The sequence below is a fragment of the Tripterygium wilfordii genome, chromosome 10 (assembly GCF_013401445.1).
Source record: "Tripterygium wilfordii isolate XIE 37 chromosome 10, ASM1340144v1, whole genome shotgun sequence".
NCBI lineage: Eukaryota > Viridiplantae > Streptophyta > Magnoliopsida > Celastrales > Celastraceae > Tripterygium > Tripterygium wilfordii.
The window spans coordinates 293,040-308,101 of NC_052241.1; the positions used below are offsets into that span (position 1 = coordinate 293,040).

At 35.5% G+C, this 15,062-nt stretch overlaps 1 protein-coding gene across 1 annotated transcript; it reads right to left on the reverse strand.

Moving 5' to 3' along the window:
- Positions 1-426: 426 nt before the first annotated feature.
- On the reverse strand, positions 427-11,466 carry LOC120007807 (threonine--tRNA ligase, mitochondrial 1-like). The gene is made up of 20 exons (XM_038858262.1): positions 11,163-11,466; positions 10,842-11,079; positions 10,682-10,741; positions 9,926-10,015; positions 9,001-9,075; positions 8,742-8,870; positions 8,558-8,647; positions 7,859-7,947; positions 7,683-7,779; positions 7,525-7,611; positions 7,168-7,252; positions 5,963-6,057; positions 5,474-5,506; positions 5,290-5,376; positions 4,040-4,132; positions 3,620-3,712; positions 3,309-3,530; positions 2,261-2,332; positions 1,485-1,556; positions 427-792 (listed from the first exon to the last, which is right to left on the reverse strand). Exons 1-20 carry the CDS (start codon positions 11,432-11,434, stop codon positions 697-699), a joined length of 2,175 nt encoding a protein of 724 aa, XP_038714190.1. The 5' UTR covers positions 11,435-11,466; the 3' UTR covers positions 427-696.
- Positions 11,467-15,062: the final 3,596 nt, after the last annotated feature.

The following is a 15,062-nucleotide window of genomic DNA, read 5'->3' on the forward strand; positions in this document are numbered from 1 at the left end:
TATATATTCATATCGTTTTAAACAATTTTTTCCAAACTTATCTTCAACGGTAATACTACATATTCCTAACAAATTCAGATGTAATCAACATAACATATAATTAGACAACATAATAACAAAAATCGATGTAATTAGAAAACGTAATAACAAAATTCAATGTGATTAGACAAAATAATACTATTATGACCAATTATGGACGAAAATGTTAGGGATATAAATCATTTTCGTATCTTCAATTAGTGTCACTACTAGATCTAATTGATATTATTATGTATAGTCACAATTCTAATGAAATATTGGCATTTTGCTATGTGTATTTTTTGAATAAATTATCTTTTCATAACCCAACACTCATAACAATACATAATCGCGAGATCTCATCAACTAGCAACCCTAATTGATACGAGAATGCAAGTAAAACTGAACTTAAAATAAAACAAAATGGCATGTTGACATCATGAAGGGAAGAATACAAAAGTTCCAATACAGAATTTATAGGAAAATAAAAGGCTACAGCACCAGAACCCCTGTCCTTTGGATTGGAAGAGGCTAAAACTCTTATGGATCAATTATCACACATCAGAAAAAATGTTTGTCATAATACAATGGTGCAGATGTAGATGATGTATTAAATTAAAAGGCTTAAAGTCATAAATTTTTCACATCCGGCTAGAGTCGATTTGTCCCATATGGCCCCTAGTGATATGCTGCAGCTTCATCCTTGAAGTGTTGGAGCAGGCTCTCAACGCTCATGACTGAATGATCTGCCTTATCTCTTACCCGCACACTCACCTGGAAGAGGATAGGGACATGGCAATGGCAAATATGTCAAGGATTAATAAAACACTGAACTTTCTGCAATCAGGTGAAGAATCATTTTAATTTGATTATTATCAAATCAAAATGATTGATCAATTATTTAAAATGCGCTCCATCCAAATGAAAATAATTCACAATTGCATTCTTAAATGGTTGCACCCAGAATAGTGCGAATTGAAAAGATTTCCTAAAAATAAAATTTTCTTCCGTTTGCAGGCAATATGTCCTCGAAAGATTAGTAAACTATAGCAAGCAGCGCTCATCACATAAATAATCGTGTTGAATAAATGATGAATTTATGAAAGTACTAAAGACATTAGAAGACCAAAGATTTTGGCATATGCAAATCTTTTGACGTTCAAACTCCTGACCGCCTTGATTTCATAGCCAGGTAAAATGTGATAATAAACCCCCATGGCTTGCTAAAAAGTTGGAAACTATATGCCACATCAGTGTTAAGATTGTGATTCACGACAGTGAAAAAAGTCCAACATGCTATCATCCCATTTATGCACAAAAAAGCCCACTGACAAAGAATTAAGAAAATGATATGAGAACTTCTTCAAGATGCTTCCACAAGTATGCACCAAGAAGCTACTCTTTATATTCTAATTTCAGGTCAAGAGACGAATAGCAAATTCAATCATTAAAGTATAAAGTAAAACCTGTCCAGTTTTTGCTTCCTCTTCTCCAACAACCAATATGTAGTTGTATTGTGCCAATTGTGCTTCGCGAACCTGCAGGTAGCCAACATTATAAATGACTTATCAGCATTGTACCAGATTTAATAAAAATGAAAAATAGCAGAGAAATAAAGCAAATTGATAAGTACGGAAATAAGGCAAAAGTCACATCGAAAAAAGAAATAAGAGAGAAAAATAAAAACCACCCCAGCTGACTGGTGTATAGGAGGCGGTCCACAATTGAAACTATTAGATAATCCATCAAAGTGGATGTCTATGCCAATTTCTCTAATAAAGTAATAATAAACACCAAGAACCTTCTCGGCAGAAATAACATTCTAAGAGATGTTTCATTTGTAAGGATTGCAATATACAAGCTATGCCTAATTTTAAGTTTTAAGCCATCTAACACACATCTAAAGAAACAGTGGTTCTACCAAGTTCCGCATCATTCCTCCAATTAAAGCTGACATATTTCTAGTGACATACTTTTGCAACAATCAATGACTATTTCCCAATAACAGTAAAATAGAAGTTTTGTTGATGTCTTTATGAGACCAATGAATCAGAGAATGCTTTGTTAAGCAGAGGATGAGACTCCTCTAGGATCCAAAGCACCAATGACTGCTTATACCAGTTTTATACAGGACTTTTTGTAATTGTGCAAACAAGAAATAAACTTAATAATTAGCTCAACCATTATTAGAAGAGCCAGATAACCAACAAACTCCATGTTGAAGGGTGGAATAACAACAAACCTTTTTCTGGATCTTTCTATCTGTAGTGTCAGCATCAACATGAAAACCAGCTTCAAAAATCTGATCTTGTACCTGAAAATATCCAACAAGAACAAGAAAGTATCAGTTTGTTTCCCTTCAATTTCTGGATAATGGCCTTTACTAAAAATAATAACTACATCCCATAGGCAAAATAGTAAAAAACAGCCTCACAAGTTCTCAACTCACATATATTTAACATTACAGATTATTCCAGCATGCGATCAATTTACAGAAAAAAAATTTGACTGCAAATTTGCTATTTCTCTTGGCGATAATTGCTCTGCTAAATGCAAATGACTTATCGTATGCTAATGGATAAAGCAATTGAACAAATAAAACTAAAAATAAACACAACACATTGTTCAACCATCTCTTGATTTTCAGTTTTTCACCCAGCCAAGGCATGAGTTTCATGTTCATAGAAAGAGTGTCTGACAAGATGGAAAACCCATTTCCATTTCATTTACTTTCTACAAGCAATAGAACCTGAATACACTTTTACTCATTTGTTATAGAACTCATCCTTTTATGAGAAAATAATGGCGGGCATCACAAGACCGACACTCCAAACCCATAAGAAATTGATTTGGAATGATGCATGTCAGAGGTTCCCAATCCAAGGAAGAGTCACATGATACGATATTCCACATTGTAAGTATTAGAATATATATATATATATATATATATATATATGATGTGAAATGCCCCAACCCAACAAGTTAATTTGTTGGGTTGAATGGCAAAGTAACTAATCATAGCGTTTCGGAGCATGAGGTCTTGGGTTCAAACTTTAACTTCCGCAGTTTAAACTTGTTGTTGCCCCTAGTGTGGGCTTTTATGTGCGTTTGTTGTCCCCCAAGTGAGAACACAAACACACACACACAGAGTTGAATCACAAAATAACTAATCTTAACAGTAAGTAAGCAAAATGTTAAATATATGCATTTTTCAAACAATAATATGTTCATAAGATGTTAAGTATTCAAACCAATATCTTGAACAACACACAGCTAATGAGCTAATGTACCTGCAGGGCATATGCTTGAGATTTTTCAGATACAGGACAAACAATTGCCTGACGAGGGCTAAGCCAAAAGGGCCACTTTCCCTTGTAATGCTCCAACAGTATAGCAAACATACGCTCAACAGAGCCTAGGATGGCTCTGTGTATCATAACAGGTCTCTCTCTTTTTGCTTCATCCTCTGCTGAGTATTCTAGATCAAAACGCTGGGGAAGCTGGAAGTCAAGCTGCAACCAGACTTCCAAATATTACATGATGATTCTGCAACGATGACAGAATAGCAGAAAGTAAACAGCATAAACCTGAAAACCCAAACCTGTAACGTTGCACACTGAAATTTCCGATTCAAAGCATCAGATACACTGATATCAATCTTGGGTCCATAAAACGCCCCATCCCCTTCATTCATCTGTAAAAACATGACTCGAGCCAATAAAAAGAGAACTGAACAAATATCAATCCTACAGATCCTCCCATCTCCCCAAATATCACTACACATAACCTAGGTCAGTGCAACATTAATAAACAAAGGGAATAGATTTGAACCATTGTACATCCAAATTCCCAGAATCTGAAGCAAGCTAAGTAATATTTAGAGAAGAAACTTCATAGAACCTAATTAAAAACAAACTTCTCGGAATAAAATCCCAGAAAAGGACCGTTCAAATAAAAAGAATTATTATTAACGTTCTTATGAGTATTCATAAAAAGAGAAGTTAATGTTGAACCAATTTACCTGCCATGGTTTATCAAACTCATTTAGTGCTTCTGTAAGTGCAGCCTCAGCTTTATCCCATGTCGCCAAGTCTCCTAGGTATTTCTCTGGCCTCTACATTATTGTATATTTGTATCACACATACATGAATATATACGTATTCTCAGCTTGTTCAAAAACACATGTGAACAGAGTCAAGGAAAGGGGACAGAGCAACATATGTGCATTGATCAATTTAAATTATGAAACAGTTCCAGAAAACACCACAAAAGAAACACTCAGGATTGTTGGGAACAACAAGGTAATGGATATTCAACCACAAAGAATAAATAGCAGAGAAGATAAGTAATTTATGCAATTACATTTAGATCCTTGCCTTATGTTATTTAAGTGATTTGAATCCCGAATCCTTGTTCGAGATCACATTATAGCAATAATAAATCACAGTTCACTATGTCACAACTCGCAACCTTATTAGGCCAAGGCCACTAAAAAGCACTATGCTCTTATTCAAATTAAAATAAAAAAGGGAAATATAAAAATTGAATTTTCTTAACAAAATAAACAAGCTGTCATCTCTCCCAGTGTCCCCAATTAAAACCAACAAGTTAACTTATTGGGTTGAATGACAAAGTAACTAATCTTAACATGGCATCGGAGCAGGAGGTCTTGGGTTCAAACCTTAACTATTGCAGTTTAAACTCCCATTATTATTGCCCCAAGTGTGGCCTTTGTGTGTTTGTTGTTGCACTAGTGTTCGGCTTTGTTTGTTGTGCATGTGTTATTGGGGCGTCGGAGTTGTCTAGTCCACACGTGAGGGGGAGTATTAGAATATATAAATGATGTGAAACCTAATAAGTTAGTATATTGGGTTGAATAACAAAATCTATCAAACTAGAGTTATGCTTACTCCTAAATGTAATTAAATGTGATTCTCTCTTCTTAAAGGATGTACGTACTAGACACGAGTGATAGGACACATCAAACTCTAAATAGTTTCTCTAGCCTCATTTCTATCCTCAAAAGTATACCCCTTTCCATAACACTCGAGTGACTAAAGTCCCTCTCCATGTTGTTTAGATGCAAGTGAATCAAACTATCTTTCTTTCTAGAATGCTGTTGAAGTCCGCCAACCCCCTCATGTACACTATCAAAGTTTTCACTATCTCTCCCTACATGTCCATTTAATTCACAAACTAGTCATTAGCAAATAACATGATAGTTGCCAACACTTCTGTCAATGATTAAATAATATAAGATAAATATCATACCGTTGATAGCTTCAATTCGTAGTTGAAACCAAATACTCTGTAGACATAATCGATAAATTCGAGGACACCTCTCACTTCATCTTTTATCTATTTGAAATTTGAAATACATCAGCTACGTCAGGCTATGTGATGAAAATGACGTTAAAATTTTTCAAAATTAATTAGTAATTAGTTATATTCTCACCTGGGACTCTCTGCAGAAAATATGAGCATCATCCTGTGGCAAAAAGTCAACCAAAACTTATTAGAACACAAGCAGATTAGTTTGAGTGGTCAGAGGGCATTTCCTATTTTGAGTTTTTAAAAACACAGAAAATGACTAAAACATAACTGGTTTGTGTTGTTTTCGACATGCATTTTGGGTGTTTTGAGCATATTCTCTTCAAAATCTCAAAACATCAAATAGAAGTTTTGGGCATTTTGAGCCCAAAGCTCAAAACATGGAGAACATAAAATGGAAAACAGACACAAAAAACAGAAAACAGAAAATGGCTTTGCAAACCATGTAGCGCCTTAAGATTTTTAAGCAACCAGGGCAAAAAAACCTCTTCATAGTGTTCCATCCAAATGACTATTTAGCTAATGTGAAATTCAACTAAAGTGTCCTTGAATATTATAGCGGTTCACAGGCCAATAAGGTTGAAGCACTAAGCATATCATACGGTTATGATACCTGTTGAAATCTCCGGACGCGAGTTAGTCCAGTGAGCGCACCACTTGCCTCATTTCGATGCAAGGCCCCAAAATCAGCCAGTCTGAGAGGAAGTTCTGCAGAACCAACACGAAAAGAATCAGAATTAAATTGCAGGGAAGACTGGCAAAATATAACTGGCATTAACTAGCAGTTTAAATGAACCTACAAATTGAAGAATACGAGATGAGTTCAGGAGGTCAAATATCTTAATTCAGATAGCTGAAACATTAACCATCATATAAATAAATACATAGAAGTAATACTCGTTAATGTAATTATCTATCTCTGTAGAGCTAAAACCTACATCTACCACATCATCGTCAAAATTCACCAAGGCATACACTCAAAGGCGACCATGAGATAACAACACATTAATTATCATGAAACAATTTATCAATATGACCTGCCTTCATGATAATAAGATACTTCCTGGTACAAGTAAAATGTATAAGAAATAAAGTTTTTATTTCCAAAGTCCAAACTTCCAATGGTAAATCCTCTGGAAGTAACATAACTGATAACTCAAGTACCAATAAAGTAAATTACTCTGAATAAAAGGAAATAAGGCTTCTACAGCTAAAAAGATTTCTTAGTGCTGTTCAAGAAATGTAAATATTATTATCCAGGATATTCTTGCCTCCTAAACCACAGGAGGACACACATATATAACTCCTAGTCCTACAAGACTAAATTCCTTTTGCAGTTAACAAATCTATATGAATATTGGCACGTTTTACGATTTTATCGCTTTCTTATTTAATCGTATATAATAAATATTTTTAAAAAATGGTTTTGATTATTATAGATGTCATCATCCATATCATGAACAGAGCAAGTATACAAATATGGAAAGATCCAAGGCAAGGTGGGCAACTAGAGAAGTAGAAAACACAAATCAATAAGAATTCATGATACAAAGGTAACAAGATGGACATACAATATAAAAATTAACCAAAACAAATGTGGGAAAATGCCAAAATTCAAAGGTTTATTATTGACTCAGATATGATCACTATTAGCATCCACACATTACAACATACGCAGCTAAGCTTTTTTCATGTACAACATCCAATCCAGGAAAACTGTACAGATAATTAGAGCAATAACTGCAACAAACCAGGAAATTTAGGAACAGATACACAAGTGGCACACAAGAATATTTTGAAAAGGGAAGGGCATTTTACCTCTATATGAACGAACTCTATGTCCAAACATCACGCAGTGTCCAGGACAATTCATCGGTTTCAGTCCGAATTCTTGTTTTTCAATCTATACCCAAAAATTTAATACGATCAACCAAAGACGTATATGGCAGGCTGATATACATATTTTGTACTAAGAAACATAATAATGCTTTAAATGGTGACCATATTTTGTCCTTCAGCGATGCAAATCAGAATTTAGTAAACATGCACTGTGACTTCATTGTCCCTACATTGATTATGCAACCAGAGTCCCAGACAACTTGGATGCAATTCGCACAGTCCAAAGACGAGGTCCTTCATCTAAAATTACAGAGGTGTATAGTTTTAAAAACTCACCTCAATTAAGAACATATTCTCCTTGTAATTTGCGGCATGACCTGATGTTTCCCAAAGTTTCATATTATATATATTGGGTGTTATAACCTGCAACTTCGGCAATCATTTGTGAGAATCAGATCCATGGACATTTAAACAAATAAAAGTTTACTTTTCACCTCTTGATAACCTCTCTTCCTGTATTGACTTCGTATAAACTCCGTCAATTTATTGTAGATCAGAGCCCCATGTGGAAGAAAGAACCAACTTCCTGGACTGCAATTCACAAAGTATGCAAATGTAAAATATTTGGACAACAATGTACAAGTGACAAGCATATGAATCCATGATATACCTTAAAGGGTCGCAGAAGAAAAGCTCCTGCTTCATACCCAACAACCTATGGTCATATTTCTTTGCTTCCTCTAACTGGTGGAGATATTCCTGTAAAAATATTCAACCTTTAAGAATTTACAAATCCCATGACAAAGAAAATAGAAAGCATCAAAATAGTCATATTTTATCTGTCCCTCAGGGTTCTATTATTCATTGGTTGGTTGAGTTTCTGCTTCCCCTCAAACCATCTTCTCGGTCAAAACAGTTGAGTGAGAAAACAAGAATAACCAATAATTATTCAAGACTCTGAAACATATGTAGCGTGTAGACATTTAAAATAAAGGGTCGCGTGTAACTCACGTCCTTATTGTAATAGTTCCACTCACTTGTTTTATTTTTCCACATCATATCCTATGAAATTTTTATCAATTTAAATAATAAATGTGCAATAAAGTGGTCTATCACTGTGTTTGGCTAACCAAGACATTCGGCTGATACTCGGTCCATTTGGGGACCATCTACCTAAAAACTAACATCATCAGCAAAGAAGACCCATATTTAGAATAGATCAAAATTAAATGCAATTCACAACAATGCCTATTCTAGTCACAGCTGTACCGGAGTTTCAATATAAACAAGAAAATATCAAACAAATATCAACAGAAGAGGCTGTTACATGCAGAAAACAATACAACTACACGAGTGAGGAAAAAGTCACCTTCAAGCGTTTTGCATCGGGATAAGATATCCCATAGACTCTCTGTAAACTTTCACGATCTTTATTCCCCCTCCAGTATGCTGATGAAGCCTAGAATTACAAATCCATGAATACAGAAGAAACTACATTGGCAAAAGAAGGAATAAAGTTTTATAAAGCTCTAACAAATGAACTAGTAGCTTACTTTCAAACATGCAAATGCTTTCACAAAAGACGTATTTGGTATATGTGGCCCACGACACAAATCAACTAACGGACCACATCTGTATACTGTGATAGTTTTGTCTTCAGGCAAATCCTTAATGATTTCAACCTATTACAACAGTACAATAGGAAAACAAGAAACAACCCAGTGAAAATGTAGCAAGAACTACAAAACTCATACATGAAAAATTAAAAAACATAATGCCCTATTTACAATGAACAAAAGCAGTTTCACTCACCTTAAAAGTATTGTCGGAAAAAATTTCAAGTGCCTGATCTCTGGTAACTTCGATACGCTCAAAAGGCTGTTTTTCCTGAGAAAACAGAAGAAAAAAAAATTATTTACTTTTCACTGATACCATTCTCAATGACAGTGTGTTTGCTTATGGGTGAAAGGTCGAGAGGACAATGTTCATGGGTAACACTTCCTGGAGTTACAGTTAAAGAGGTAACAAATGTCTATAAAACATATCTTGTAGTCGACTACTTTTCTGGGTAGAACATTCAAAGAATTGTAGAAACTTCCAACTTTCAATATGTTTCTTTTCTTCTTTCCCCTAAATGATATAAAATCCACTTAATGATGTGAAATCTCTCCACATAGGACCAGCAAACCCCAAATACCAGCAATCAATTAAACTCAAGATGAAACAACTGAAATTTGGAGTATTTTGGACCCAAGACCTCCAATTTTACACGAGCCCTGTACACCGGGAAATCCAAAGTCTTCTATCTAAGATCACCAAGAAATGAAATAACAAAGAAAGCATATGGTGGACACAAATCCCAAATTTTCCAACATCAAAAGGATGACTGGTTAGCAAATGAAGGATGTCTCTGAAGTCTTGCCACACCCAAGCTGAAGCAATATTACAGAAACCTTAATAATTGAACTGTTGAATTCAAGCAGAAATTGGTTTGAGAAAGCAATTGTTGCAATGATCCGATTAGTCACTGCTTTAGTTTACTGTCAGTTAATCCCTCTTAGTTGAAGTAATTAACATCGGAAATATCCTAGCTAAAACACAGCCTGCATATACACTTAAAGAAAATCAGAACATAAGCAGAGCAGCATGTTTCTCACTCACTACCACTAATCATATTAGCGCTTAACATAATTCTAATAGATAACACATTATATCAAGTGAAAAATTATAGGCATACCCCAACGGCTTTTGCTGCCCCAGCTTGAATCTGATTGAAATGATCATCATTCAAGCCCAAGTCACCATAGAATGCGTCATAATAAAAACCCTGTAAAAGTGTTTACCATTCCATAAATAGTTAGCTTCGCCACAAGCTAAATAATATAAGATTCTCGTCAATTGTGGGATACTCAACTGGTAATATCAGTGTTTTACATTTCACATGCACAAATTTTTCTGTATAAGTCCCGAGTCTTCAGCAATCAAATGCAGGAGTATTTTCAAATGTGGCAAAATTGTATACATGTCATTATTGACTTCAGCAAATTTGCAGTTTCAAGTCTCTAAAAATAACAGCAAGGGCCCGCATAAAAATCATCCATGTAAACAAAGACAGACATATGGTCTGAGGAGCAGGGTAGGGAAAAAAAACCAATGGCTCTGGAAAGCAGGAAAAATCCATATCTGTGTCATATAATTTCTTCTGGCAGGAATATGTGTCATACCAGTACCCCACACAAAATGCTTCTTGTGCTTTTCAAGGTTAAGCACTCTGTTCTCAGCTGCGGTAAGTTTAACACATTAAAAGAAATGGTTCCTTGGTGAAACCAATTCAATTGTATTCTAATGTCACCACTAAAAAAAAAACTAAAAGAGAAAATAAAACGAGAATGTATGCATGGGGTATATATATACTAAAGAGATAAATTGCAATTGACACAAACGAGAATAACAGTCATTGTAAAACAAAATATTAGTAGTGACCAGAATGCACCTCTCCTCTTGTAGTACACGGCCCAATGCAGAGCTTGCAACCATACTCCATTTCAAGTGACTGGTTCACAATCAAATCCAAAAACAAATAATTAATTAGTCACACAAAATGAATTCCAAATAGACTCACAGAGCAATTGAAATATTCATAGCAATCGCACCTGACCAAGAATGTGGGCACTTGAGTGCCAAAGAGTATCGCGGCCCTCGTCATCGTTGAATTTGAAGAACTTGAGGTCGCAATCATCTTCCAACGGCCTGGTCATATCCCATAGAACTCCATTGACCGATGAAATCAAGGCTTCAGCAGCCAAACCCTTGGATATTCCCTTTGCAATATCCATCGGCGATGTGTCCCACCGCTTCCCTTCCTTCACTGCCCCATCCGGCAGCGTAATCCTACAAATAAACAATCAAAGATTATATAACAAATATATACACACCTACATATGAAATGCGAGTTTATAAGGGCTGATCAGTACTTTATAGGGTCATGGGGGAGGGATTGACGTCGTGAGAGCTGCTGAGACTGAATGAATTCGAAGAATTTGATGCGTTTGGGTATTACTGCTTGGAGATATGCCTCATCCTTGGGATGGGACGCCATGGATGCAGAGTTCGAGACAGAGGAGGAGGCGGCGGCGTTGCAAAAGAGGCGGAGAAATGAAGATTCAGAAAATACGAGAAAAGATGAAGGGTAACGGCGGCGGATGCTGGAAGAGAGTCTGGGGAGGAAGCGAGAGCATAAGAGCATAGGGGTTTTCTACGACTTTTTTGTGCCGTTACTCGTAGAAGAGGTTTTAGCATTTTATATTTATATTTATTTTTTATGTTCATTTAAAAGGCCTAAATAAAAAAAATTAATAATTAATAAAAGAATTGCTAGTATCTCATTACAGGGTATTACAGGAGAATCACGAGTGGTAGTTAAGATGATACTCATGTTTGTGACATCTGATAAAGGTTTCGAGTTCGAGCCTTTCCATCTCCTTATCTTGTAATAAAAAATGAGGTATTACAAATTCTTATGAAATTAAGAGAGATATTGGAATCCAAACTCTACAATCAATAAATTGAATAGCCAACAAATCATATGATGAATAGTTCATAATATAGACCTTTTGAACGTATAAAGCAATTTGTAAGTTTACAACACTAATTGTTAGTATATTGATAAGGATGGTTTGTGTTCTCCTAATAATTAGAGTTGGAATCTCATAACTCTTAGAATTAATATTATATAGGGAAAAAATAATTATAGCTTGCAAATAAATTCGAGCAATTGGAGCCTCAAATTCATGATCTTTTTCTTAAATGGCAAGTTACAACTTAAAATATAAAACAAAAGGGAAAGAACAATAGAGGAGTTAAGATAAGATGAATGTCATGCACATGCGAAAATTGGAAATATAAATAAAAATCAACCTCTTTTGATTAATTTCCAAATTAATACTAGTTAATACTGCCAACATAAAAATGGAATAACAAATATTTTCAAAGAAAATTCGGAAAGTTTGGGTCCGAGGATTTACTTTCTATTTTCTGGTTCAAAATTTACATTACATGAAATTGTTAACTTTTTTTTTATTTTAAATACAGATTTCGAGTTCAACTATAAAAAAAAAAAAAAAAAACATATTTGTCTTACTTTGAATATATATATATATATATATATACTATTTATTTTATTAGCTAAAATATATTTTAAATTAGAAATGAAACGAAGTAAAGGGTCGAAGAAGGGCAATCAATCATTCTAAAAGCAAGCATTCTTTAAGATTGAAGAGTGGGGCAAAAGGATTGATAATTTTGAAAAAATTATAAATGTTTAGTATTTAGTATAATCAATTCAATGATCCATTTTTTGTTTGAAATAAAACATTCGATGTTTTCGATCATGATAAAAAACTCTGTTTTTGGTTCTCCTGTATCTGGATTCTCAAGAACCACAAAAAATCCATTAGTTAGAATGAGATTCCAACCGGCACCTTTGTTTTGAAATTTTATTCCTTGAGGGGCTGTAGCGTGGTCATAAAGCAGATGGGCAATGGCTTCCCGTTTACTCGTCCAACAAATGTGACGCTGCGAAGTAATTTCCGCGACGCAACGTTTGCTTCAATAATTCACAATAAAAAATACTAATTGAATGCTGCTTTTTTCTCAGCCCGTTATTCCGTATTCATGTTTGGGCCCTCATATTTCTAGATGAAACTTAACGATTTAACTCATTGGGCCTTAACTTGGATCTGAAACCAAAATGGGCCATACCCAATGGGCCTTAAGTGTTAGCGTCTATGGATCTCTCTCAAATCTGGCCCAATAGAACTACAAGTTAGAGGGGGGAGACTGGAGAGAGAGAGAGAGAGAGAGAGAGAGAGGAGAACCAGGTGAGCTGCTTAGTTGGTTTGGGCCACATGGGATCGTGTTTTTCTGCCTGCTTTTAGCCTTTTACTCTGCCAGTGGCCCAGTGCACATATGGTAGTAGGGCAGTTTGCAAGTACAGACGTGTGCAACCATGTGCGTGTTCCGTTTCCACCACAAGGTCCAACTAATTATAACAAAGTAACGGGTGTGTTTTGGCAGTGTATTTGTGCCTTGAGTGTCCATGATTGGTTTCCATAGGTTTTTGACAATAACCGACCCACCAATTGGTTCGGTTTGACATGATTTTTTTAGACAACTCTATTTATACCTACCAATTACCAAATGCATTACTTTTATCTTGAACGCATCGCATTCGGATGAAAAAATGTTTGATCGAACGGTGTGTTACAATATTACCGTGATGAGTTCGAAAATGAAGTTGTAAGGAACTACTTTCAATCTCGACGCAATACGGTTGATCACATTTTTACCATCAAAACACGATTATTTTTTTTTTCAATTTTACCCTCTATCTCACCACACCTCATCACAATAAATCAAAACACAACCACAACCACAAGAAATATATCCACGACCAAAGCCATCTAATCCCATCAATAACACCCAATCAATTCCCACCAACCCTTCAATATTCCTCTCACTAATTCGACAACAAACTCCTTTTACATTTGACTCATCTTCCTTTACTCTCTTTTTTTCTCGCACGAGAAATCATGGACATTGAGCCATGTACTTCCATTTTTTATTTAATTACGAGTAGGTCCTCCCACTGTCCCACTCTCTTTCAGTCTTTCTGAGAAACTGGTCATTGGTGGTTCAAAATCCAGCTCCGTCCAATAATTCGCTAATTCAAACCACATGAAGTATTTGATGTAACCCTTTATTCTTCCAAAATGTCCAATCTGAAAAAAGAAATAATAATGTGAAAAAAGCAAATCACATATAGACAAAAAGTATCAGTTATTATTATGCTGGATTGGTAGAGGTAACCGGACACGTGGCAAGAATTGGGAGGATGAGGAGGAGATACGTGAACCGGATACTATGCTATGGTTTAGAAGGTATAAATAGAGAAGAACATTACTCCAGGATCGGTTCGCAAGAAAAACCCTGACCCTACTTCCAGCATTCATTAGTTACTAAACAACGGGTCGTTGATGAAGATGGTGAATTTGACATCAATAACTCTTAGTGCAAGTAGGAATTCGTGAGTTCAAGTTCATGAGTGTTTTCATTATAGCAATTTGAGAGATGAACCCTTGTTTAGCCCAACGTGTGTGAATGTTGCCCTGCATTATCTTCTCGCACTAAACATCAACTCAAGTCTCAACTGCTCCATGGAAGGTTGCAGGATCTTCCACGTGGCTCAGGGTTTTACCAATTAATTAGTTGTTTGGGGGACAACTGAATGGGTTTCACGTAAAAAAAAAAAAGTTGAAATGTACTGGCATGATTGAATTCACCACAACAAGAGGTTATTCTTTTGGATGAAATGGCAATTTCACGATATATCAAACTATTTATATATATGCAATTTGGAATGCATGCTGTCGTAGCAATTATATATAATTGTTGTGGTGAGTGCAACTAGTTGCAATTGTATCTATAAGCATATGTGTGTAGTGTAGGTTAACCAAGTGAATGGTCAAGATCAAAATGAGTTGTCGAACCACATGCGCAGCATGGGTTGTAGGGTGCAACGTACCGTTTGTGGGTTGATCATTGATGATCCTCGTCATACATAATCATGCCACCCGCAACACAACATGCAGATTTAATCACACAAAGTCCACACATACACATATGTGTACATAAAATTTGTCTCCAATCTTGCCCATTACTAGAGTTTTGTGTACGTAACCTTTTTTAGGACCAGACCAGTGACGAAAACTTGAGTACACAAGCAAGAACGCTAGTACTACTTATGGTGCATATTAGCCATCCTCTAGGACAAGGCACATGCTTGAGACAACCCCATCCTGTGCGCTTTAATTAGG

Coding starts and splice junctions, on each gene's coding strand:
- LOC120007807 (XM_038858262.1), bottom strand. CDS start 11,434: ATGCTCTTATGCTCTCGCTTCCTCCCCAGACTCTCTTCCAGCATCCGC. Junction 9,076..9,925: donor GGGCAGCAAAAGCCGTTGGG/GTATGCCTATAA, acceptor CTGTTTTCTCAG/GAAAAACAGCCTTTTGAGCG. Junction 3,713..4,039: donor AGTTTGATAAACCATGGCAG/GTAAATTGGTTC, acceptor ATGTTTTTACAG/ATGAATGAAGGGGATGGGGC.